Here is a 26,546-nt window from a genome sequence, read left to right on the forward strand (position 1 = left end):
CAGAAAGAGAAATGGCAGAAAGGGAGGTGCCGAGGCACCACTTCACCTTTCACTTCTAGCCCTTTTTCTTACACTTTCTCTTTCTCTCTCCGGATCCATATGAAGTGCCATTATGAGTGGTGCAGATGCAATGCAGCTGGCGCCTCTTGCGCGAAGCTACGATGCTCTCCGTGGCTTTGCAAGATGCACTGCGCGGAAATGGTGGCACATTCGAAGTCTAATAAGGCAACCTTTCCACCCTGTCTTAACACTGTTCGTTTAAAAGGAACGTTTAAAAAGACCAGCCCCAGTGACTTCCTGAAGCCACCAGGCCCGCTGAGCTTGGCTGGTGAAATTGCCAAGAACTGGCAGGCATTCGAGCAAAGGTTCGAATTTTCGAGATGGAGTCCTCTTAAAAGGGTGCAAAGTTGTAATTCCAACTACGATGAGGAAAAAAACTTTGGAACGCATTCGTCAAGGTCATCTGGGCATCAATAAATGCATATCACAGGCCAGGCATCTCGTCTTCTGGGCAGGAATAAACTGTAACATAGAAACTTTCGCACAGGCGTGTTCTGCATGCAAAACGTACGCTTACAGACAGCCCCAAGAGCCGTTAAAGTTACGACCAGTACCTGATAAACCGTGGCATCGTGTCGGCATCGATATTTTTTAGCATGGTGGACGGTCATACCTGTGCGTCTACGACGCATTATCAAACTTTCCTGGAGTACGGCTGCTAAAAGATACTACCGCGAAGACGGTCATTGAAGCAACAAGTGCAATCTTTGCTAGATACGGCATACCAGTTGAAGTTTGTTCGGATAATGGCCTACAATTTTCTAGCCATGTTTTTGCTGCATTTGCCCAAAGGTACGACTTCAACCACACCACTTCCAGCCCTCGGTACCCCCAGTCCAACGGTCTGGCGGAAAAAGGTGTGCAAGTAGTTAAGAGGATTTTAAAGAAAAGCACTCAAATTAATCACGATTTTTGGCTTGATCTTCTTGCCTACAGATCTACTCCAATGGAATCCGGACCATCACCTGGCGAAGTACTTCAAGGAAGACGACTACAGACAATGTTGCCCGACGTCCGGCCCTGCCCAGGCCGCAGCGTACAGAAGCATCGTCAGACCGACCGTTGCAGCCGACGAGTACCACCACTCAACCCCCGAGACACGGTACGCATCAAAGAAGGGGAGTGGGCCACCAAAGGTCAAGTCGTTCAAGCTGCGACATATCCCCGTTCGTATAACATAATCAGTGAAGACGGCACAATCGGCGACATCTGCTGCCTACAAGAGAAGCTTTTCGACAAAGAGGACTTTGTGACTCCGAGGAAGACCTCCGTCAAGGGGCTGACGGAAGACCTTCACCATACAGCAGCAACAGTGCCGCCGAGTCACCAGCCACAACTGGCCGCATTCCCGCGTCAGCCAACGCTCCTGCATGCTTGCAGCAGAACCAAGAGCCTGCGTTCAGATGGTCAACCCGAGAGCGAAGGCCCCCACAGAGGCTTACTTATAATCGAAGCTTTGTGCAAGTTCCCTAAATCGCGTGCTCAATGTTCGTTTCTACTAATGTTCTTTCCTGTGTTTCTTTTTTCCTCCTTTGAAAGAAAAGGGGATGTACAGTACCTGGCGCAGCGCTGGCTTCGCATCTATGGCACGTGTGACGTGACAGATATCGGTATCGCCCATGACACATGGTGGTGAGGGAACACACCCTCTCCCACTTGGTGTATATATACACGGCTGTTGAATAAACGGGGACGCCTTCCGCTCCCCTTGCTTGGAGCCTCTGGTCATGTCCTGCCTGCGGCACCGCATGATACAACAACATGCTCCATTATGACGTGAGCTGCGCGGTCGGTGTTGGTCTGAATCAGTATTTTCGCAAGCAATACAGTTCGCCCTTGCATTATGGGCTGCAAACGTAGCGATTGGCAACATGTCAAGCTGCAATATCATGCTCCTCAGCAAGGCAAACATGTGAGCGAAGTGGCTGCACCAGCACCATCGGCACCAGCATCTGTGCATTTGCGGCCATCACGTCACACTGAAGGATTACCATATACCACAACAGTGTCTCGTATGTGTGACATTTCATGTAAACCCAAGCACAAGCGGACTGGGCCTGGCGTTTTATTGGACGAGTGGAAGCGCAAATGTGAACGCCCTGCATGGTGCAGCCACTTGGTAGCAGAGTGCTCAACCACAGAACTAATATAGCAGTAACCAAGTGCATTGTATTTTCCTGCCGGTGTAAATTTTTGGTAGGAACTTAGCCATGAACATGTTTTTCTTAATGTTTAAAATTTTTTAGGCTTGGTTACAGCAACATTAGCTCTTCGTTTCGCTGGTTCAGCTCTGCACCACCAGGTGCTTGGACCATGTAGACTAATCAGGTCGCTCAGATACGTCTATCCTTCATTACAGCAATAGTAGTATGGGGAGGGGCTTTAGGCCTCCAGCCACCCATCAAAGCATCCAGCTCACCCGTGGTTACCGAAATATCAGACACATTTGCTGCTGCTACAGAATGCTCACAACGTACACTGCTTCGATAGCTCGCGTTTGGAACCGACTGCCAGGCAGCTGGTAGAGAGGTTGTAGAGGCTTCGCACACTGGCTCCAAGACAACCAGAAGTAGACAATATGATGTCCCATCATGAGGCAAAGCCAGTGAAGGTGGAGCTAAAGGCCGATCACTCTGCAAATGAGTTTAGGAGAAAATGCATGGCTATGGAGGAGGGTAACATGTAATTGTCTGTAGCTCTCTTAATATGAGATGCTTCACACAAATTGTGGTAGGAACATTTACTGTACCCTATGTGTCTAGAAAACTTCTTTGAACCACTCAAAAAAAATTTAACTGTGTTTTTACAAGCCAACACTGCGATCTCATTACAAGGCGCACTGTAGTGGGAGAACACCTGGGGTTCTTCAACATGCACCTGAAACATGGGAGTTCTCGAATTTCGATCCCATCAAAATGTAGCCAGGATTCAATCCCATGACCTCATGTGCAGCAGCCCAACACCATAGCCACTAAGCAACCACAGCAGGTCCTGAACCGTTTCAGCGACCCTTTAAAGAACACAAAGGTGTCAAAATCTGTAGTCTGCCACTATGGCATGCTTCATAATCTGATTGTAGTGTTGACACATACAGCCCCATAATTATATTTATGTTTAACACATCTGGCCATGAGAGGGAATGACAACACTCAAACCTCTTGTAAGTCATGAACAGTGACGTACAACTCAAGGTATGGGTTCCTGTAGTAACGGAGGTGTGACCAAATTTTATCAAAAGTGTGCAATGTTAGCAAGCAAGAGTGCAAGCCCTAAACCCTTGTTGGTAAGATTGCTGGCAAATTAGAGCATGAACTTATGTGAAGAAAATGTGCAGGGACCATAGATGATGACTATCGATGTAAGCGAAGCCTAAAGGAATGAAAGCGTGAACAAACAAAAGAACAAGCAAATAAAAGAACAAGAAAGAGCAAACGAATGTTTTCCTCGCAGAGTCCAATCGCCAACCATTACAGACCTCCAACTAAAAACATTATGATTGAAAGAGCCAAAGAAATTCACTTCAAAATATTTCGTTGCAGCCACACGTCCATGTCAGAATGAAATGCAGAGTACACCACACTGCTACACATAAAGCCCAGAGCAAGTGGCAAAGTTTCGATAATATACCACCGTAAGAGCAATATACGAATAGTTGCCGATCACAACTCAGACAAACACCGAGACATCTAAGCATACCTGCAGGCTTGCAGAGCTATTTCTGATGCTGAAACAACTTAAGCGATTGTTTCGGCCGACTGGCATTTCCTATGTAGGAGACCTAATCTATTCTAACACTTTCACCACCACTCACTGACATCGCTTGTGGTGCAGCAACTGCATTGTACAGATAGACACAGTCTTATCACAATGAGTCAGACACTGAGGATGCAACTGGCAAGTGATAGTGCACCCGACACAATATATGCTGAAAAGCAGCAGTATAGGGAACCAGCGCTGGAGTTTTCACGGCGCCTGCAGCGCCGCCCTGGCGGTCAGAACGTGCACAATGCAGCCTCCCCCGCGGACGAAAATTGCGTTGCGTGCCCTTAAAGTCGAAGGAAAACAAAAGGGCGCCGACGATACTGTTGCGTATACAAGTGCCACAACTAAGTCGGGATGAGGGAGGATGTATCCTTGTGCGTCTTTCCATCTAAACCCTACGAACAAGAACGGAGGCGGCGTTGTATCCAAGCAGTCAGGCGAGCGGAGTAAGCTCCCGTCTTGTCGCCCTGTCAAGCGGTGTCGGGCTGGTTTCTAAATCAAATTTCGCGTGTATCCTTGGTTTATTCGATAGTGAAGACGGTCAGCCATGGCAGACAGTACCAAACAGCAGAATCTGCTGTCGGTATTTCGTCGGAAACAAAATGAGCAATAGCATGCACCATCCGGCATATGTACCATTTTTCCTTCGCAATGCCACCGCCAAGCCCCTTCCAACGCCACCGCACCAAGTGAACGATACGAAAGGTAAAAATTATCCATTCATTGCCAAGAATTATGTGGGAGGGAAGCTGCCTTGTAATACGAGTTGTATGCGCATAGTGCCGGCGCACGCGCGACTAAGCCACCTATGTGTTTATAAAAATGCGCATGCGGATGAGGACTCGGCGCTGAGATGCATCCGGCAAATTAATGTAATTAGTACTAAATGTAGCCAGGATTTTTACGGATCAAGCAGCCGAGCATTCAAACCTTTGCTTGCGCGAGTCAGCTGATGCGATAAAGCTTTCTTCTCCATTGACTGCTGTGGCGAAGTAACATCAGAATTTTTTATGTCTAGCCAGAGAAATATGGAATATCTTCAGGCCAACTAATACTTACGAAACCATAGCGCAGCACGACCGGAGCCATAACTGCTAGATTTGCAAGGCAGGCAGTCACGCAAGCATGGCATCGATACACGACGCAACCGTTAAAGAAACACACGTGCTCGCCGCGACGCACTGTGAAAAATGTATGAAGCTTAAAAAGCTTCTTTCGTCATTTCTTCACTTGATGGCGCTAGCTTCTTTACAAAAACTCCACTTGAAGCGGCGCGAAAACGGAAACATACGAACTATAATACGGCTGCGTATGTGTGTGTCGTCTGGTTGTGTGGCTGGAATATGCCGCGTTTCGTCGCCAGGGCGGCGTGCAACGCACTCTTTTCGACGCGCCGCCTATCCAGCGCTGGTTCCCCATTCCCACAAGGAAATTACTCACAGCTGTGGATGTTCAGTCGCAGCTCGCAACATAATTATATCTGTATGATTGTCACGGGACAGCTCTACACAAATTTTCTGGATTCTTCTACTGTTTCTTTTGTGATGACACCAGGCGCCAAGGGCACTACAGTATTATAAGAGTTCTGGCCTAGACAATTTTATATTCGCATTTAATGCTTTGCAGGAACTTCCAACAGACAACTGGTCGGCCTTACTGGCCTAGATCTGAAGATGCCTTGCCACCTGTATAGCACAACAGTGATCGGGTGTCACGCATCACTCAAACGACACCTAATTCAATCTTCCTTTACTGGAGCAGCTCAAGTATTAGAAGCATCAGAATTCCTTGCGCAAATGGACGTACATACCTGATTCTGGACTGAGCCAACCAGCAGCAATCAGCACTTGCAGCTAATTGTTGTCAACGGTGCAGAGATGGGCTATATTTCTTGACGGGCACAACTAAGATCAGCAGAAGCTGTAACGACAGCAGTAGCACAGTAAAACAAATTAGACAAATGACGGTACAACCATCCAGGGATATGTGCCTTGAGCACTTCACCGCGTAACTGTCGCAAAGTGAAAAAAAAAATAATGTGCTCCTCGCGCAACAAGGAAAAATGTTCTTTTAGCTGTAAACTCTCGAATGTGTAGCGTTCGTCCAGGTAGCTCGTAATAGATGTCCTAAAAACAGCAGACAAAATTAAGGCAGACAGACTACCTGTGTAATATACCGTATCTGTGTTATTACAATGTCGACCACGGATGCAAAGTTACACGCATGACATACTGTTACAAGGCGGGGGCCGTCTATTTAGAAGGCTCGGCACTAAAGCACTGGATGGAGCGAGGCCGCTACAGCAAAAACAAAGTCCTCTTCACCCGCTCCTTTTCTTCTTTGTGTGTACAAGCGTGCCGCTAGAACATGAACAAAAAAAACAACGGACGTAGGCACTCGTTTACCTAAGGAGGTGGCCGTAAGCGACAGCAGCAGGGAAGTTTGTGCCCGCTCACCACATGCGTAAACACAGCATGACATCGTGTACTAGAGTACAGCTAGTGGGTCGCGCCATGCTCGCACGAGCTACTGATCTCCAGACCTGCACACATCTCCCTGTTCCAGCACGCCCTTTTGCCGCTAGGGACAGCACGTACGAGCAGAGTGGCGCTAGCTATAACCTGTTCGCTGTCGTCTGCTTCTGTGATCTGTTCAGCGCTCGTGTTGCCATTTCGACAGGCACAATGCGCTTGTATTGGCGGTAAATGAATAAATTCACAAATATACAAAATAAAACAGTTATTTGCGAATGCTTTGCGTTTGAATAGCGAAACTAAAAGAAGAGGAGCGGCAAGAAATGTAAACAACGAGCGTAGGTGGCAACTGCAATGCTATAGATCGACAGCATAAATTTCCCTTTCCTAGCCTCCGTAAGAGACGGGAAAAATTGTTTTAAAAGATTCATAGGATAATCTAGCCTTTTTGCGTTGATTACAAATAGCCTAATGTCGTAGATGACATTAGGATTTACTGATGTGTGCCATAGCGAAAGGCAGATGATCTGGTAAAAGTATAGTAAATGTATTCACGAGTAAGTCCTCCGCCCCATATGTGCAATAGGTTGGTCGATTCTGTTTCAAGGAAAGGTGAGCATATCTTGTTTTTATTGTCGTTGGATGTCTAGTTCAGTAGAAAGCTTGCAAAAGCGATTCAAGTGCTTTAATATACGTGCTGCTCTACAGGCCTTAAATCGTGTCACGGAACTCTTTTCAAACTGTAAAGCTAGCTTTTCTGCGTAGTACGGCGGTAGCATAATGGTGGTGCTTAAGATACGTATACGCAGTGAAGCTGTGTGCGTAGTTCACTTTTTCAACTCACGATCGCATTCACGGACAACTTCTTAGAGTTAAAATGAGTGGTAATCGTTCTGTCGTCGAACATACGGTGGTTTCAAGTTTCTAAACCCAGTTAAAAAAAACAATTGGACCCAATTGGAAAATTTCCACTTGTTTCCAATTGGTTCCATTTGTATATTAGTACACAATTGGGCCACTTGGAACAATTGTGCCAATTGGTTGTATACCATTTGGATCAAATGGTGCAGTCGGCATAGAACCAATTGGTTGTTGCCAATTGGGTCACATGGTGCAGTTGGCATAGAACCAATTGGGCTAATTGGCATGGAACCAAATGGTCCAAATGGAGCCGCTCGACGGGTCAAATGGTTTTGACTGTGCACAGCCTGCGCTGTGTGAATCTGGCAAACTAGCACAGCAATAAGGAACCGCATCGTTACATGTTGCTCGGCAAGTTGGTTCATATACATTGTGATCTAATATGATGCAAAACAGTATCCCAGTTAAAAAAAACAATTGGACCCAATTGGAAAATTTCCACTTGTTTCCAATTGGTTCCATTTGTGTATTAGTACACAATTGGGCCACTTGGAACAATTGGGCCAATTGGTTGCATACCATTTGGTTCAAATGGTGCAGTCGGCATAGAACCAATTGGTTGTTGCCAATTGGGTCACGTGGTGCAGTTGGCATAGAACCAATTGGGCTAATTGGCATGGAACCAAATGGTCCAAATGGAGCCGCTCGACGGGTCAAATGGTTTTGGCTGTGCACAGCCTGCGCTGTGTGAATCTGGCAAACTAGCACAGCAATAAGGAACCACAACGTTACATGTTGCTCGGCAAGTTGGTTAATACATATTGTGATCTAATATGATGCAAAACAATATGAACAGCACAAAAAGCGAATCTCTTCATTAATGCTCTTTCCAATGCTTTTCTTGCTTCACATCATATCACACAACAAGGAGCCACTACTTCCTTAAGATAATAACTACATGTGACAATGAGGCAACAAGTGAAAAGTAGGATTTAAAGCTTTATTACGAAGGAAAATGCAATGCTGGATACTGTTCATGGCACCTTTCCGGTCTAGTCGCGGCACAACCTGCAGAAATGGATAAAAAAGAAAGACAGCATTGTGTATGGACTCCTGAAAAACCTGTTGCCCTCAAAAGCTGGCAAGACAGGCAAGCTGAAATTGGATAAAAAGGCACCTCAACTTTAATGTTCAGCAATCCGACCAGGTTTAAGAGAGTCACAATTTGCTGTTTATGTAGCTAAGGTTCAAGCAGCAAATGGAAGAAAATTGTTCTAATCAGTATAGCTTTTCGCTGTTCTGTCAATGTCAGCAATGTTCTCCCCCACGTATGTTTCACCAGTGCTGTCACGACGCTCTCGGGGAAACCTTGCTTTTAAAAAAACACTCATGCAACACACTTGAAACCTTTTTGTCCAAATTAGTTCAGTGCATCATGCATATTTGCTACATTACACAAAATCGTATACATATATGCGTGCAATCATTTAACTCAGACGAGTGTGAGTGACCCGTGCACTCGTGTAGTGCAGTAATGCAATATAATTACAAGAGCTTTGGAAACGCGGAAACTTACCTCCGATCTGCAAAATTCTGGCACGGTAGTGGGCACACGTGCCGGCCGCGTCCGTCCACTTGACCATATAAAAAGCCGCCGAAAAGTCGTCGTCAGGCTTGAAGTTCTTTATGTCTGTCACGGGCACAATTGCTAAATGTTTGTCGATTTCGTACCGCACGTACGCGTGGGTGATCATAGTGCTGTCAGACGGTCGCACGAAGCACGCAAGGCGATCAGCACACACGAGCACATGTTGCTAATGTTGATGTCGATTATGCTCTCCCGTTCGGTCGCCAAGGAAAAATGACGCTGAGAGAAAATTTAATTCCAAAGAAGAATTATCTCATAGATGTGAAATAAAAAATTTAAACATTATTGCTAAATTACAAATTGTTTTATGCCTAAAAGTTGTTTGAGTCGTGTGTTTAAGAAACACATAAAACAGTGCAAGTTTTTTTTTTTTTTTTTTTTACTGTAACATGATCAATAGACCGACCACTTTTTTTTTTGCGGTCGTTCCACATTTACTTGCCCTCCAAATGCCAAATAGTGTCTTCCAATCTCACGAATCCAATCTCGAATCTCACGTCCAAATCTCAAAAGAGAAATTTCAAAAGGGAAAGAGAAATCTGCAAATTTTGTACACAAAAGACAGTAACATTTTCTCACTTAAATTTTGTCCAAATGGTTTTGAAAACTCCATTTGGACCATGTGGCAATCCAGATTTACCCAAATGGTCCTGCTGGAGACTCCATCTGGCCCAATTGGAAGTGAGGGTTTCCATATGAACCAATTGGCCGTTCTAACTGGTCCAAATGGTCCTGTTGGTGATAACACTTGGCCCAATTGGAAATTGCCGTTTCCAGTTGGACCCATTGATATTTCCAAATGGTTTCAATTGTTTTTTTTGACTGGGATGAACAGCACAAAAAGCGAATCTCTTCATTAATGCTCTTTTCCATGCTTTTCTTAATTTCTTCACATCATATCACACAACAAGGAGCCACTACTTCCTTAAGATGATAACTACATGTGACAATGTGGCAACAAGTGAAAAGTAGGATTTAAAGCTTTATTACTAAGAAAAATGCAATGCGGGATACTGTTCATGGTCCCTTTCCGGTCTAGTCGCGCCACAACCTGCAGAAATGGATAAAGAAAGAAAGTCAGCATTATGTATGGAATCCTGAAAAACCTGTTGCCCTCAAAAGCTGGCAAGACAGGCAAGCTGATATTGGATAAAAAGGCACCTCAACGGATCTGCATGCGAGAGCGCCGGTACGAGGCGGCGAGGTAATCACAATGGCAGCGGTGGTGGCTTCGATTAACGCCGTTTCGGACCTGCGGGTAAGGCAAAACGTCTGAAAAATCGGACGTCGAAGAGTTCTTGCGTCCGAAATTTTTGACGTTCTGATACATTGACTCTATGGGCTACGTGGTGGTGCCGCGAATCCATCCAAATTATCGGGAATCCGGAAAGTCGGTTGTTGACTGTACACTGACAACTCATCCAGCCGACGACAGACAATCAATGACGATTCATTACGATTCCTGTCTGTTAATTACTCGAGCCAGCATTACCACGACTTTCGACCCTTTCAATAAAATTACAGCAAATTTTCCCTGATAGAGGCACAAATTCCCTGAGTTTTTCCACACTACTCAAAATCCCTGAGAATTCCTGGTTTTCCCGGTTGGTAGACACCCTGTTGTAAAGTAAACAAGGAAGCGAAAAGGTGTGGGGGTTTCCAACGAGACGGGGTCTACTTCAACCACAGGCTTGGACGAGAAGTGAGCTGGTGACTTGCTCGTCGTGCGGTTGCTTCCTTAAGGGGCCCACGGACGATCACGAGGCCAGTGTAAGTGAACTCAGAGCCGTCCAGATGAAGGTTACGACGGTACAGAGTACCGTCGCGGAGGACGAAGAGGCGTAGAGTGGCGTCGGCCGGAGAGTGTTCAAAACGGTCGATGAGTGCTCTGATGTAGGCGTCATGACGTTGCTCGTCGGTGAAATGAAGCAGCTGCAACACAGAGAATACACAAGCAGCACTGGTATTATTGGAGGAGTCAGGGTCGTCAACAGGGTAACGCGACAAGCTGTCAGCGTCTTGGTGCAGGCGGCCAGACTTGTAGACCACGGAATATGAAAATTCTTGTAGTCTCAAAGCCCATCGACCAAGCCGGCCTGTAGGATCCTTTAGGGATGAGAGCCAGCACAGAGCATGATGGTCAGTGACTACGGAAAAGGGGCGACCGTAGAGGTAAGGACGGAACTTCGCAACCGCCCAGACTACAGCAAGGCATTCTCGTTCCGTAATGGAATAGCTGCGCTCCGATGGTGTGAGGAGGCGGCTCGCATAAGCAATAACGCGATCCTGGCCACGCTGACGCTGGGCTAATACGGCACCTACGCCATGACCGCTGGCATCTGTACGCAATTCTGTAGGGGCATCAGGGTCAAAGTGGGCGAGAATTGGTGGTGAGGAGAGAAGAGTGACGAGACGAGAGAAGGCGGCGGCTTCTGCAGTACCCCACGAGAATTGTACGCCTTTATTCAAAAGATTAGTGAGGGGTCTAGCAATTGCCGCAAAATCTTCAACAAAACGACGAAAGTACGAGCATAGCCCGACAAAACTTCGAACGTCTGCGGCTGTCTTCGGAACCGGAAAGTCTCGGACAGCGCGAGTTTTGTCGGGATCAGGCTGTACTCCGGAAGCGTCAACGAGGTGGCCCAGAACAGTAATTTGGCGGCGGCCGAAACGACATTTCGACGAGTTAAGTTGCAGCTTCGCCTTTCAAAATACATCAAATATAGCTGTTAGACGCTCAAGGTGAGTGTCGAACGTGGGCGAGAAGACGATGACGTCGTCGAGGTAGCAGAGACATGTGGACCATTTGAAACCACGGAGCAAGGAGTCCATCATACGCTCAAAGGTGGCAGGGGCGTTGCATAATCCAAACGGCATTACTTTAAATTGGTATAGGCTATCAGGTGTGATGAAGGCGGTTTTTTCTCTGTCCATATCGTCAACAGCAATCTGCCAGTATCCAGAACGAAGATCAATAGACGAGAAGTAGCTGGAACCATGGAGGCATTCAAGGGCGTCGTCTATGCGTGGGAGCGGGTAGACGTCCTTCTTAGTAATGTTGTTCAGATGGCGGTAGTCTACACAGAAGCGCCACGTGCCATCCTTCTTCTTAACCAACACTACAGGTGACGCCCAGGGACTCGAAGAAGGATCAATGATGTTTTTGTCTAGCATTTTGTTGACTTCACTTCGAATTACTTGACGTTCCGACGCAGAAACTCGATACGGTTGTCACTGAAAAGGAGTAGCATCGCCAGTAAGAATTCGATGCTTGACCGCGAGCATCTGGCCTAAAGGACGATCGTCGAAGTCGAAAATCTCTGTGTAGGACGATAATAGTTGGTAAAGGTCTTCAGCCTGCGCAGAAGACAGGTCCGTCGCAACCATTTTCTGTATCTTGGGATCGGCGGCCGAGGCTGGCACGATGGGCCTGCTAAGCTCGCAAGAAGCATCGGTCGGTAAAGTTGCCACGTGATGGTCGCCGACACAATCAACGTTGGCAAGGCAAATACCTTGCGGTAGAATTTGCTTTGCCAGTCCAAAGTTAAAGATTGGCATGAAAGTGCGGTTCGCAGTAATAGTAAGTATACTGTGAGGCACGGTAACGTCATACTGTAGTGGAATGTCGGGCAGAGGAGTGACGCGGTACTCGCCATCAGGGACTGGTGGGGAAGACAAGAGTTCAATATAGGCTATTGATTTTGGCAGCAGGCGAATAAAGCCAATGGGGCGTAGGCGGCACTGGGGTGTGTCAGAAGGTTCAGCGAGAATCGGCAACTCAAGGCGAAGGGTACTGGAAGAGCAGCCAATAAGAGCAGAATGCGCGGAGAGAAAATCGAGGCCGAGAATGAGGTCGTGGGGGCAATGAGCAATCACGGTGAAGAGGACAGGAGTGTGGCGGCCGGCGATGCTGACACGTGCCGTACACATGCCGATGATAGGCACAGTACCGCCATCCAGTGGCGTAGCAACAGGGGGGGCCGGGGGGCCGTGGCCCCCGGGTGCAAGGGGCCAGAGAGAGGGGGGGGGGGGTGTCATATACGTCTGAAGACACCCCTCTTTCCGCCGGCTACACCCGGGGAGGGGGGTGACAGAAGACCTAGGGCCCCGGGTGCCAGACGACCTAGCTACGCCACTGCCGCCATCCGCAACGCGGACGACGCGTGCCGACGCTGGGGCGAGGAGCTTGTTCAGTCGTCGTCGGAACTCAGTACTGATAATAGAAAGATGCGCACCTGTATCGATGAGTGCCGTGACAGGATAGCCATCAACGTCAACGTCAAGAAGGTTTTGGTTCGTGTGTAACGTGAGCAGAGGATTTGAGGGCAGGGTGGACAACGCAGCTTCGATCACCTCCAGAAGCTGCAGTGCCTAGTTTTCCGGCTGGATCCGGGTGGCGATAGGCGACGGAGAGAAGCGACGGGGTTGGGGCGAACGAGACTGATGGCGTCGAGGTGAGGGAGAGTGGCTGTAGCGAAGGTTCGGTGCAGGAGCATCAGCGGCAATGGGTTCATGGCGGGTGGTACAGGGAACAGAAGGTCCAAAGGGGCGGGAATGAGCAGCGGCGTATATCCGAGAAGGTGGTGGCCATCGGTTGCGGCAGTGACGAGCGACGTGCCCGATGCGACAGCAGTGGAAGCAGATCGGCCTGTCATCAAGGGTACGCTATTCGGACGGGTTGCGGCGAGATGTGGCAGAAAAGGACTGCCGGGGACGAGGAGGGCTGCTAGAGAACTGGGGAACCGTGGGTGGAGACTATGAACACACGGAGTTGAGACCCATGTTCTCAAATTCCTGTATGACGACGGCCTGATCGAATCAGCGCAATCGTGGTTGCTGGTGGATCGGGAGGCTTCGTGGAGAAAGCTGGCAAACAGGCGGTCTCAAGCTCGCGGCGAACAATACGGGTTACATCGTCACAGGGGGTGGTCTGACGCGGTCGACCCTCACATGTCGACGTAGCAGCAGTGTTGGGTAGCCGCGTGATGTGATGTGTGATACGGCGGCTCTTAGCTTGTTCAAGGCGACGGTATTCTTTGATGATGGCGTCGATAGTCGAGACGTGACCGAAAACAAGCAAATTGAAGGCATCGTCGGCGATGCCTTTTAGCACATGCGACACTTTATCTGCTTCAGACATCGTATCGTCAGGTTTGCGGCAGAGAGCCAAGACGTCGAGGATGTATGAAACGTACGGCTCTGTAGATGTCTGAACACGAGACGCAAGAGCCTTTCTCGCGGCAGCCTTGCGCCCAATGGGGTCGCCGAACAGTTCCCTGAGCTTTTCTTTGAAACTGTCCCAACTATTTATCTCGTCGTCATGCGATTGGTGCCACACGCGTGGGGTTCCGCCGAGATCAAAGATGACATTGGCGAGCATGATCGTTGGATCCCAGCTGTTATTAGCACTGGAGCGTGTTCATAGAGCTTGATCCATTCGTCAACGTCCTCTCCCGCCAGGCCAGAAAACACACCAGGCTCGCGATGTTGGGCAACCGTGATGATTGGAGCAGTCGGACAAGCCGAAGCCGTTGCAGAGGCTGTCTCGTAACCAGGAGGCATGGTGACAAGCTCTGTGTGCCGACCACTCCGGAGTTCCGTGGTGAGGACGGGGATCGCTGACCTCCACCAGAATGTTACATGTGGAAAAACACAGATGAAAGAGGCTATATACAGGGTATTTACACTGGAGCCAGACCACCAGGCCGACACTCGCCCGCGCCAAGGTCACAGACCCACTTCGTCGTCGTTCTCGCGGCGGCTCGTCCCTTGAGCATCGCTCGATGATATCGTAATAATATTAAGAAATCAAATGTTCAAGCAACGAAAGCTGCATTACTTTATAGTCTGTGCAAAAACCGGTTTCTTCTAAAAAGCTCAACAAGTCAGTGAAGGACACTAGCGGATCATCTCCGAATATTGAGGCGGGGTGTAAAGGTATGTGTAAGTTATAGAGATTCTGTAAAAGCTTCCGTCTCTGTGCTTCAGTATGTGGACATATCATAATAATGTGCATTACTGCAAGTGGTTCATGGCACTTCTTGCAAGTTAGCGGGTTTTCGTTTTGAAGTAGAAAATTGTGCGTCAGATGTGTATTCCCAATTCGGAGTCTGCATAGGATCACCTCATAGAAGCGTTGCTGGTGACTGCATGACTTCTACTCGCCAAGCAAGGGTTTTATTGTCTGTAACTTGTTATTTATGCAAAAGTCCCATTCTAGTTGCCACTTTGATGCCAGGGCCTTATGAATCGCTATATAATTCTTAACTATATAATTCTTAACTTTCAAAGAACTGCATAGCACACAAAAAAGATTCAGGATAGAAAAAATCACCCATATTAGTAACTTGTCTTGCCCTGGCTCTTGTTGTCTGCTTTTGGTTATGTGGCATATCATACTTTTTGGTCAAGCCTGGTTTAAAGGCTCAGTATTGTGGTGCCAGGAGTACCATGCACTGTGACATATGTGTGTTAATACATTTCTTTTCCTCCCCACTCTGCTCTGAACTTCCCCATATTATGCCTACCAGTATGTAAGAGACAACAGCATGTAAACACAGCTGAACAAGAAAATCCTGATTTTGTGACGTATACAAACAACCTCCAGGACATAAACTAGATGAAAAGTGTCAACGAGAAAAGTGTAGAGCAACATGAGAAACTCCCAATACACCTTTCTGTTGCTCAATAAATGCTTCTTATAAGTGTTTTTTCGAGTGTGAAAAAAGCCTGCGAATACACACGAATGGGTGCTCAAGGCATTTTGCATGTATTCGCAGGCTTCTTTCACACTCGAAAAAACACTTATAAGTAGCATTTATTGAGCAACAGAAAGGTCTATTGGGAGTTTCTCATGTCACTCTACACTTTTCTCGTTGACACTTTTCATCTAGTTGTAATATTTCAGAAGTTGGTTATTTCATTAATACAGACTATGTAATTAGGCAGAATGCAAATACTCCGAGTATCTCCAAGTAACGGCAAACAACATTACATTGGTCCTGTCCAGCTACGTGTCATTTGCAGCTTCTTAAATTTTGGTGATGGTAGTTGGGACACTATATTTTGTGCACTCATACAGCAACTGATTTTCGGTTGCTTTACAGCCATGTTACACTTATCCATAGAATGTGACATCTCCTTTGCAACTGACAACCACTTTATTGGTGCTGTTTGCTGATATGCACCCCTTGAACCACAAAATCAAAGCATATTTATTTACACAGGAAAGATTTCACAAATGATCTTATAGTCACTCATAACAAACAGAAGATGGCACCAGATTTTATTCGATGTACCAAGTATTTTATCGTATTTCAGGTTGGCTATTCTCGCTTCTTGTTTAGTGTGATTTCAGACATCATTTGTAATGGTGTTATCATAAACAGAAAAAGCTAATTAACCTGCTAGGTGCAAAAGCCAGTCATTATAAAAAATGTGTTAGCAATGATTGCTCTCAATTGATGACACCACATTATTATATTGCCATTTGAGAAGAAAGTAATATCACATGAAAACATAAGGACCACGCTTACAAAACAACCCAATCATATTTGCCTGATGTATACATATTGCACACATCGGACCTGCTATTATGAAATGCATATATTTATTGCTTGCTGTCCTCAAATGTGAATGCTTTGCTTTGCTATGACAAAAGCCTGGCATAGAAAAAAACTGCCTCACATGCACATTATTGGGCCAGTTGCACTTAAAGAAAGTACAAGGAAGTACAGAAGAGGGAAAGCGTTTGTACAAGATCAAGAATTGCTGCTTTGCTCAGGTGCCAATTCAACATGTATCAGAACCGTAAGCCCAATGCCAGAAGAAATGAAAGAATGAATACCTTGGCTGTGGTGAAGGTATGGGTTCGCAGCACAATATCAAGTGGTAGTTCAGAATATGTGTTGTTCGAAAAAAAAATAAAGAACACATTTTCCAATTACAACACATACATTTGGTGGCTCATAAACTGCATAATTACAAACAAATATTTTCCTGACTAGTTCTAAGTGTGCGGCATAAAGCAGCACGGCACTAACTTGCCTGTTGTTTGCAGGTACATCTGCACAAGAAACCTGAACCAGGACCCCTTGGAAATGTACTTTAGTTGCATAAGGCAGAGAGGTGGCTGGAATAACAACCCATCAGCGGTGCAATTCCGGCATGCCTACAGGCAGACCATAGTACATGCAGCTGTTCTCGGCTCAAAGAATACCAACGTCACTGCACAGACTGAGAGGATATGCCTTTCAAGAAGCCAGAGGCAACCCAGCAGCAATTTGAGCGACAGTTATGAAGAGCAGTCAGCTGCAACAGTGGATGCTCTGCTCGAGCATGACTATTTTGCCCTGAGCGAATATGCCACTGAAGTAGTCCGCTACATCGGTGGCTTCGTGGTTAGGGCAACCAGCAAACACCTTCACTGTGTGGACTGTGCAGCAATGCTCACCAATGACACTGTGACTAGCTTGCTCACATTCATAAAGGACAATGGTGGTCTTATAGAACCATCGCACTTTGTGCATGCAGCAATGTGTGCAGCGGAGACAGTGCTACGCCAAGGCACCACGACAGGAGACAATATTCACAAGATAACTCTTAGGGCCTTCCAACAATTTGTGAAGCAACATGAAGTCGTGCTTCACGATTGCACACACTACTCTGAGGACCCACAGCATGTGATAAGCCTCACAAAAGTGCTCCAAAAAAAGTATATCACTCTCCGAATTAAAGAAATCGGCAGGCACCGCACTGAGCAGGAGCGCGGTGCATACCTCAGACATGTTCTCACAAAGCGTGTGCTATTTGCTCACCAGTGATTGACCAAGCAAGTCAATCTGAGTGGAGAGATCCTACATTGCGCGCACAAATCAAATAATCTTTTGTGGCAAGACAGCTCCTGCAAAGACCGCAAGAGTTGTTGCTTTTGTGTAGTTAAGATACCTGACTTCTGCGATGCCACAGCTCCTGCAAACAATGCAACAGCTGCCACTTTTGTGTAGTATAAGGGTCCATGAATGTTGTGACAACACAGCTCCTGCAAGGACTGCAAGAGTTGTTGCTTTTGTGTAGTTACGGTACCCCACTTCTGCGATGCCACAGCTCCTGCAAACACTGCAACAGCTGCCACTTTTGTGTAGTATAAGGGTCCTGAGTGTTGTGATGAGACAGCTTCTGCAAAGACTGCAAGGGTTGTAGCTTTTGTGTAGTTACAGTACCCTACTTCTGCGATGCCACAGCTCCTGCAAACACTGCAACAGCTGCCACTTTTGTGCAGTATAAGGGTCCCGAGTGTTGTGACGAGACAGCTCCTGCAAAGACTGCAAGAGTTGTTGCTTTTGTGTAGTTAGGGTACCCCACTTCTGCGATGCCACAGCTCCTGCAAACACTGCAACAGCTGCCACTTTTGTGTAGCATAAGGGTCCTGAGTGTTGTAACAAGACAGCTCCTGTCAAAGGAGTCATTGCTCCTGCAAAGACTGCAAGAGTTGTTGCTTTTGTGTAGTACTGACTATGACGCTAGCACCCCAAGTGGATTGGCTTGGCTTGCAAAGTCTCTCTCCTACCGCTGGTTTTAGCATTCTTCTTCCCAGTAAATGTGGCATTACAACGCACCAGTTCTGCAAGGAGCGGTGTCGAAACGAAAATTCCCCGAGCGCGCTGCCAGAATTGCATCTAACGTCCATCGCACACTTCGTGCCCTCTGGATCAGTCGTTGTTCGCAGCCCTTATCGCACGTTCCTGCTAAGCTTTTTTTCTGTGAGATCACCCTCAAGTCGTATGTGAGGTATAAACGCGAATTTACAGGCTCGCTTTACATACGCACACTAGGGACATTCGAAAAAGTCGTACGCAATGCGCAGATTATGGCTGATAATTGAAGCTGCACGCTTCACATCATAGCTACTATTTATGCTGTAAAGGCTACCATCAAAATAAACTTACACATTACAACATTGACCTCGGAAAAGCACCTATGCCTGAGAAAATGCGAGTCCAGTATGAAGTTTCATTGCCTCTCTGTACAAAATTCAACATCTTAGTGCATAAAGTTTCATCAAACCATGCGATCTTATTACAACCCCATGAAGCATCACACCGCTACCCAAGCAGTGCAGTAAAACCCATGGCAGAAGTAGGGCATCACAAATCAAATGTATGCGTGCACAGTGCGCTTGTGTATATGGTGAATGTAACCATTTGGCACCGCCCCGCACACGATTCATTCTCAGAGCACGAAATTGAGGCCATATCGCACGACGTTGTTAGAGATTCGTGAAACTTCACCGCACTGCACAAGCATTGCGGTAAAGCCTGCAGCAGACTTAAGGCATCACGAAATTAAATAAACGCATGCATAGTGCGCTGTACATAATGCGAATGTAACCATTCGCTACCGCTCCGCAATAAATTCAGCCTCGGAGCGTGCAATTTTACCATATCGTGCGTTGTCGTTACAATTTTGTCGAACTTCACCGCACCGCGACACGCGATGCGGTGAAGCATGCGGCAGAGGTAGGCCTGCATGAAATCGCATGAATGCATAGAGGGCGCTCTTGCGCGCGACGCGCAATGAAAACATTCACTTCCACTCTGCACAATTATGTCTCAATGCATCTATTTCCAGGATGTCGCTTCAACTCCATCAAGCTTCACAACACTATGCAGCATTGCCATAAAGCTTCCAGCAGCTGAGGTTTTTAGGAAATTTAATGAATGCGTGTACAGCACTCAAGCGGCAGCAGGTGAATGCAAACATTTGTTCTACTCTTTGCACAAAAGTGTTTACATAGGTGTTTGAAAAGAAGGAAGCGCTGTGCGGTGTAATAAGCTATTTCAACATATACACACTTATATAGCAACATTTAAGGATTCTAAAGCCAGTTCACTATAGTTGAAAGACAAAAAAAAATTGAATTAATAACAAATGGTTTTGATCACGATATGAATGAAAACATCCCTTAGCTTTTTGAACACAATTCACCGCACTGTTAAGAAAAGCTGGAAATTTCAAGGAACCCCTCGTAGATATATGCAACCTTCAGATAATAGCATATATATGCCGAACACGGCATCAGCTGTTAAAATTAAGACATATTCCTCAATTTCTTACAGTCTGTCACTCCTTTTGTTCTGGAATATTCAAAGCACCGCGAGCTGTCTCTGCTGCATCCTTCGTGAAACAATGCTCCTCCACCACATCGTCAAAGCCATTGTGAAGAAAAAAATAACACGTAGCCAGTTTTATACCCCAGCTTGACATTGGACATCATCACTATTTGGGTACCCCCAATTATTGGCATGATGTTAAGCAAACTCCACTTCTCGAACTGTTCTCTGCATCCAAGCAATCCTTTTACAATTTTTTTGCTCATAATGTAAGCATAGAAGTTATGCACAACATATGTAAGCTCCATTCAGAACGGATAAGTGACTAGTGGCTCACGCACTGAAACCTAAGCTTCTTATTGTTGCAGTTTCAACATCGAATAGGCTTGTTTGAATAGCGAAATTGTATGATCAAATCCATATTCAAGAAAAATTACCTGTGCAATATCGGATTATATATTGAACATTCCAAAATTCTAAAATACTGAACTGAAAAGTACAGAGGAGTTTATTCGGCAATCAAAGGCTTGTTTCCATTATTTGATATGTGTAAGGCCATTAACAATTGGATGTCAGTCAACTAAGGAGCTAGCAAATGAGAAACAAAGGAAAGTACGATCATATCTTGTGCATTATGATAATGACACTAGTAAAAAAATGAACAGCATGTCCCAGACATGTGTAGTTGAGTATAGAGCTCAGTAAAAAAGCTAACGCGAATACTGCTCCCCCATATATTGTTTTGAAGGAATCCAAACATATGGTGAGACTGACCAAACAAAAATTGCTTTGTCTAATGAGACACAGCAAAGACAAAGCCTGCCTAAAGCAAGACATGCTTACCCAACTATAGTGCACAAAAAACCTCCTCCACATCTTTGTTCAGAAATGGGATCACCTGTGCAACGACAACAGTTCTGCACCAGAATCATTCAATGAGTCTCCATTTATATCAATCTTTCTCCTTGTAGACTGCAAAAACTACTCTTGCGCCTTACAATATTAAAACAAAACAAACATTGCAATTTGACAACTTCAAATAGTCAATTATCGAACAATTCAACAGCAAAGTCTATTCGATTCATGTTTAAAATTTTGAATATTTGCACAATCGCAGTATGAAATCGTTAAGACTTGCTTGTAATCTCCCCATATAGCAAATCTTTTTTAAAAAATTGGTTAGCACCTGCCTGCATCTCATTTCACAGCCAGTCAACCATCAGTTATTTTCATTGTATTGCTAATGTACCCTACGTGCTTTATAGAGTGCCACATTTGCCCTGAAAATAGACAGAAAAATTTGATGTGCAGAATCACGTATAGCATCCTCTACATTAACAAGGAATATATGAAGTATGAAATTACAATTCAACACATATAATGTGCAAAACGGTTAATTGATGATCTATTAGAGTACAAATACGGGTGCCAGAGGAAAGGAGGGCAGTAATGTGCAGCAGAGGATTAGGAGGTGTAATTTGAGATTACATAATTCATTGGGATAGAATGGAGTAAGCTAATGCAAGGCAGGGGTATGACTGAAGGTTGCAGTCCTGCAACAGATGGAAATGGGTCGATGAAGATAACGCTAACCATGTACACATTTTACAAAACATGGGAGCTTGAGCATAGCAATTAAAAAGTACTCACCGCAATGTATAGAGATTGAACTTAGACGCAGAGGACGGCCTTACTACCCTGCCAGGTGGTGTCCCTATTGTCTCCCCTCACAGCCACTAGGTTCAGACAGTGGTGGCAACTGGTACAGTCAATGCATACAACCAATGCAGAACATAATTCTAGGTAATTTTTTAAACCTGGAAGACTTTTGTCGACCACACCAGATAACAAAAGTGGTGCACATATTTTTGTGTCTGGGAAAAATTTCTGTGCATGGTGCATTGTTTTCACATTGGATCCTAGCTGCACTTCAAACCACGGTGTGCCACATGGTTCTATTCTGGCCCTCTTGCTGTTTATCATTCGTCCTGCATGGAGGTTACAAGACATCACAAACACCGAGTCCTTGATCTATGCTGATGACATGACAATCTTATCAATGTATGGGAATCTTGACACGCAATGTAAACAGCTACAAAATATTCTTGATGTACACGTCAGTGTGCACAGACTGTTGGTCCCCTACTTTCAATAGGAAAGTCCTGCTGCATTCATGTTACAAACAATAAAGATAAGGAAAATTCAGTCTTAAAAACTGACTTCAAGCTAGTAATCAACCCGTCACTCATGCTACAAATGAAAGAGCGAAAGAGCAACCTTTCTGAGCCTTGAAATACATCATCCAGGTTCAGGGCTGAACTGGCCTACGCCAGTCCAGAAGTCATTGGCCTGGACTCTGCACTACGTATGCAGAATTGAGCCAAGTACAGGTGGAGGTGACTCACCAGCTCGCAAGTTTTCCAATTTGGCAATGCACGCACCTATCAAGCACAGTTTCATTGACTGAGTGCTTAGCACTAGGCTACCCTTGATGTCACCATCCAAAAAGTGAGGGCAATAATGGTACTGAGTTGTCTTATCTCAATCCAAATACTTAAATTGTGCAAGCATGTAATCCAGCTACAGTAACAAATCTCTAAATTGGTCGCAGCTCTCTCTTCTCAGTTCTTCAGAGATCCTTCCATAAACATGGAATTTTTTTAGCTCCTGCTGTATGGCACCGTACAGCACCAATAAAACAATAAAGCTTTGCAGAAGTAACCATGTAGCTATGAACGAGAGATCAGTCTCTCTAGAGGGCACTGTGCGACTATGATGTTCAGAGCAATGAAGAATGGGTCACCATCATCATCCCGTTTACAACATTAATTATTTTCCTATTTTTTGCACACTTCTACACTTTACACAAAGGAAAGCCTTATATGAAAGCTATGACATCCTGCCACACTTAATCATCTAGGGAAGCTAACGAATATTACAGACAGCATCAAAGAGAAGAAAATTTGAGACATGGAAACTATGGGAAGGCTGATGTGTACTTTTGAACTCTCATTTATTGTAAGGATACTTTAGGTTCACACGTGATGTCTGTGATGAGGAAGGAAGTAGTTGGGCAAGGACGTCAGCTGCTATGGGGTGCAATTTATTAGAAAGTATAGACTGCATTAGTATCTGTGCGAGTAGTGTGCTCCCTGAACAGCGAAGCCATTTTAGCCTACAAAAGCTGCCTTCAGGGTATTTCTTTTGCTTCAATTGTTCGTTTATTATGTAATTATATGTTTCCGTTACTTTGACTGTGCTAAGGCCGTCAGTGTGTAGTAATACAACTTTATGAATGCTTGTGCCTATATTTTATAATGAAAATAATAGTGCTTTGGTTGTAAAGATGCTTGTTTGCATATTAACGCCCTCACATACATTAAAAGAAGGTCCCACTGCGAACGATACTCTTGCTTGTGATTTTGAGGCATCAGTGAAGAACTAGATAGTTCTAGATAATGCAGTTGCACATAGGCACACCTAGCACATGCTTGGAAGTTTTAGGTGTTGCACTCTCTGCCCTGCCAGGTGCAAGGTGAAGGTGGAAACTGCTTAGAAGGGGTCACTAACTGATTTTCAAGGCTTGATATGTCCAATATCTAGCAGCAATGGTCCCAACAGGTATTGTTAATGGCAGTCTCCATGTTGGCCGTGTAAGCACAAAAAAGAAACACTTGCAAAAAGTCTCAACATGTTGAAAAGTTCAAACACACTACTGTAACTGTCGCCTCGCTCAAGAAAGCATGGTGCCAACACTAGCGATCAAACTCCATGTCAGCACTATGCTTCGGTTCAAACAAAGGTTGTCTCGAACGAAGCAAAACCGTCAAAGCCATCATCCGATGTTCCAAGAGGTCCACGTTGGGCAGCCAGATGTGGGCTCTCACACATGGTCTCAGGAGAAAGTAATGACAACACTGGTAGTGCAAATAATCAGAAGGGTATTTATTGCACCTTTCATACACTAATTCCTGCTAGCCGAATTGCTACCCAAAGAATATGCTGATGGACATGCGACAAAACTAGGAAGTCAGACTCACCGTGACTGGATATGGAATGAATATGTTCACCCCATACTGACAACCAAGGCTTGGTTGTTCACGTGTACGGTCATGCGAATGATGGCGCATTTGAACAAACACGGAGCGGTGCTTCTGCGCCAGCGTGTGAGCGCCGCATGCAGGGCCAAATTTGAACCAGTGGGTGTACATCTCTCCAATCTCTGCTTCACACCACACGTCTTTGCACAGGTTTCCCACAGCATGCATGTGTGTCTGTGTATGGACGTCTCACTCGAACGACAAGTGCACGATGCACACACTTCAATCTGCCTTTAAGGTCTGTGCAGCTGACCAATATTTTCGTGGCTGCAATGTGGCAAAAGGGCAGAGACTTCTTAGCCATGTAGGTGACGTGGAGCAGTTATACGGAAATGAAATCGTATGTGCCACCGGAAAAATCGTCAGCATATATTGTGTGTGTGTTGGCTGAAGTCCGTCTTGCAGTTTTCCACAAAATGTTTGCTATAAGTCCGTGTTGTCCCTATTGGCGACCAGACTTCCATCGGCACTGTGCTGAAGTTTGCAAATTATATCGCCACATGGCACAAATATGACAAGCGTACACAACATTAATTAGTACATGCCCTATAACATAGAATAGAGGCAGCAGCGTAAATAGCTTGGCAATATTTTAACAGTGGTCAAGAGACAGGAGTTGAATGATTTCTGCTTCAGCAATGCCAAAGCGACCAAGATGCAGGAGGCTATCTTCCACTAACTCGGTTGAGTTGTGCAGTGGTGATGCAGGAATGAACTCCTCTCATGGCCAAGGCATCGTGCACATATTCAATTTCTCGGCACACATTAAGCTCGACCACTGCTAGCGCATGCAATAGAAGTTGTTTTCATTCTTGGGCAGTGCACACACAAACGAAACACGAGAAAGAAGACAGGACAAGCGTTGATCTAACAAATGAAAGTTTTTATTTGAAGAAAATGATTATATACCCAGTAATCATAAAATTCATGTGAATGACCTGTAAAAATCATCATACACTCAAGAGCGATCAATGAACGAGATCGTTTCATTTGCCAGTTGTTTACTTACTTTGTTCGGCACGCCCCAGTAATCCATGTGTGTCGCCTGCCTTTTTCATACCATTTTCATGGAATAGGTATAATTTCACTGGTGGCATTAACCCTTTCATGATGTTTACTTTGTTCTTGTGGCAGTTGATAAAGCAATATTAATTTCCAGTCTTCCCAAAGGGCGCAAACAAGAGACCTTACGCACGCAGCGCAAGCTAAGTACGAGCACAGAGGAGAGGCGCTGGCGAGCACGACCTTGAAGGGAAGTGACGTAAACGTACACCCGTGGGAGGTGAAATTCTTCTGCCAGGTGAGAAATGAGCGCTGGCATCTAGGATGAAACTTGACGTGGGGACATCTATTCCAGTGTGATGCTGCTATACTATGGTAAAACTTTAGAAAGAAGGGGAGGCCTCACCCAGATGACCAAAGCGCGGCAGCCAATTTCCTCCACGAGTAAAGTAGTCCCGCTCAAAAAATGGTGCTGCGAGAACGCGTAATTCGCCGTGTAAATAAAGACTTTTGTATTTTGATGACTGGCTTGGTAGAGCTCTTATGATTGGAATGCTACAGGACACGTTGGATTGCGAGGGAAAAATACCCTGTGCCTTCTACAATGCTGCACATCGTCTGCTTTTTAGCTTCACTGCAAGGGATAAAAGTAGAAAGAGCAGTTCTGCGTGGCCTTCGCCCTGGTTTACATGTACATCGTCCATCATCCACTAACCCTCAGTTAGTGTCTTGGATTTCCAGTTTCCTTTCGTTGCGTTCCCGATTCGTATGCTATGATTCTGCGAATTCGTCTGTAGTCGACGTCACCTCAGGAGTCCCACAGGGATCCGTACTTGGCCCTCTACTATTCCTATTGTTTATTAACGACCTTCCAGACCATGTTACTTCAAAAATACGCCTCTATGCAGATTGTGTTATGTACAGCCCAGCTGACTCACTCGCTGATCATCAGCGATCATCAAAGGCCTTAAAGATGCCTTTGTTTATTTTGTGACTGGTGTGCTACTTGGAAAATGAGCATAAATTTTGATAAAACTGTTATAATGTCTTTTACTAACAGACACATGCCCATACGTTATGATTATATATGCAACGGTGTGCCACTAACACGAGTTTTTCAATACAAATATTTAGGCGTGATTTTTACACCCACCTTGTCTTGGTCTAGACATATAGATTACATTTGTAGTAAAGCGTTAAAAAAACTTGGTTACATCCGCCGGACGTTGTCTCCTGCTCCGAGGGACACTAAATTAGTAGCATACAAAACACTGATTCGCCCAATTTTAGAATATGCTTCCTCCGTATGGAACCCATATAAACAATGTGAAATTAATTGTATTGAGTCGGTCCAGAGGAAGGCTATTCGTTTTGTTTACCGTCGCATCGACCGAGACTTTTCACCGTGAGCTGCTCTCACGGAATTAAACGTCCAGTTTCTTTCTAGACGGCGGCAAATAGAATCTCTGAAGATTTTCTATTCTTATAAGAACTCTCTTTGTCAGCTATCTGATCCCTCCCTTTTAAT

At 45.4% G+C, this 26,546-nt stretch overlaps 2 protein-coding genes and 2 long non-coding RNA genes across 9 annotated transcripts in view; 2 read left to right on the forward strand and 2 right to left on the reverse strand.

Moving 5' to 3' along the window:
* LOC129383659 (uncharacterized) overlaps window positions 1-1,611 on the forward strand; it is a 38,444-nt gene extending 36,833 nt beyond the window's left edge. The window contains exons 3-4 of the mRNA XM_072289781.1: window positions 853-917; window positions 997-1,611. Of these exons, the coding sequence (XP_072145882.1) occupies window positions 853-917; window positions 997-1,241 (310 nt within the window). The 3' untranslated portion in view covers window positions 1,242-1,611. The remainder of the gene's footprint in view (window positions 1-852; window positions 918-996) is intronic.
* The window catches only part of LOC129386799 (uncharacterized), a 155,293-nt gene that overhangs the window by 57,071 nt on the left and 71,676 nt on the right, over window positions 1-26,546 (reverse strand). The window contains exon 1 of one of the 3 annotated variants that reach the window (XR_011896028.1): window positions 3,757-5,233. The exons of the other annotated variants lie outside the window; for them this stretch is intronic. The gene's annotated coding sequence lies outside the window, so the exon portion shown is untranslated. Of the gene's footprint in view, window positions 1-3,756; window positions 5,234-26,546 lie in introns of those variants that run through there. 3 annotated transcript variants of the gene reach the window in all.
* LOC129386800 (uncharacterized) lies at window positions 6,234-25,539 on the forward strand. Of its 4 annotated transcripts, none has more exons than XR_011896032.1 (4): window positions 6,234-6,908; window positions 14,266-14,407; window positions 16,865-19,552; window positions 25,176-25,539. It is a non-coding gene; the product is annotated as an uncharacterized lncRNA (long non-coding RNA). The 4 variants fall into 4 exon arrangements; XR_011896034.1 differs by having other exon boundaries at window positions 19,435-19,552; XR_011896033.1 differs by lacking the exon at window positions 14,266-14,407.
* On the reverse strand, window positions 8,137-9,629 carry LOC140219816 (uncharacterized). Its single transcript, XR_011896036.1, has 2 exons — window positions 8,734-9,629; window positions 8,137-8,225 (listed from the first exon to the last, which is right to left on the reverse strand). It is a non-coding gene; the product is annotated as an uncharacterized lncRNA (long non-coding RNA).

Source organism: Dermacentor andersoni, chromosome 8, assembly GCF_023375885.2.
Source record: "Dermacentor andersoni chromosome 8, qqDerAnde1_hic_scaffold, whole genome shotgun sequence".
NCBI lineage: Eukaryota > Metazoa > Arthropoda > Arachnida > Ixodida > Ixodidae > Dermacentor > Dermacentor andersoni.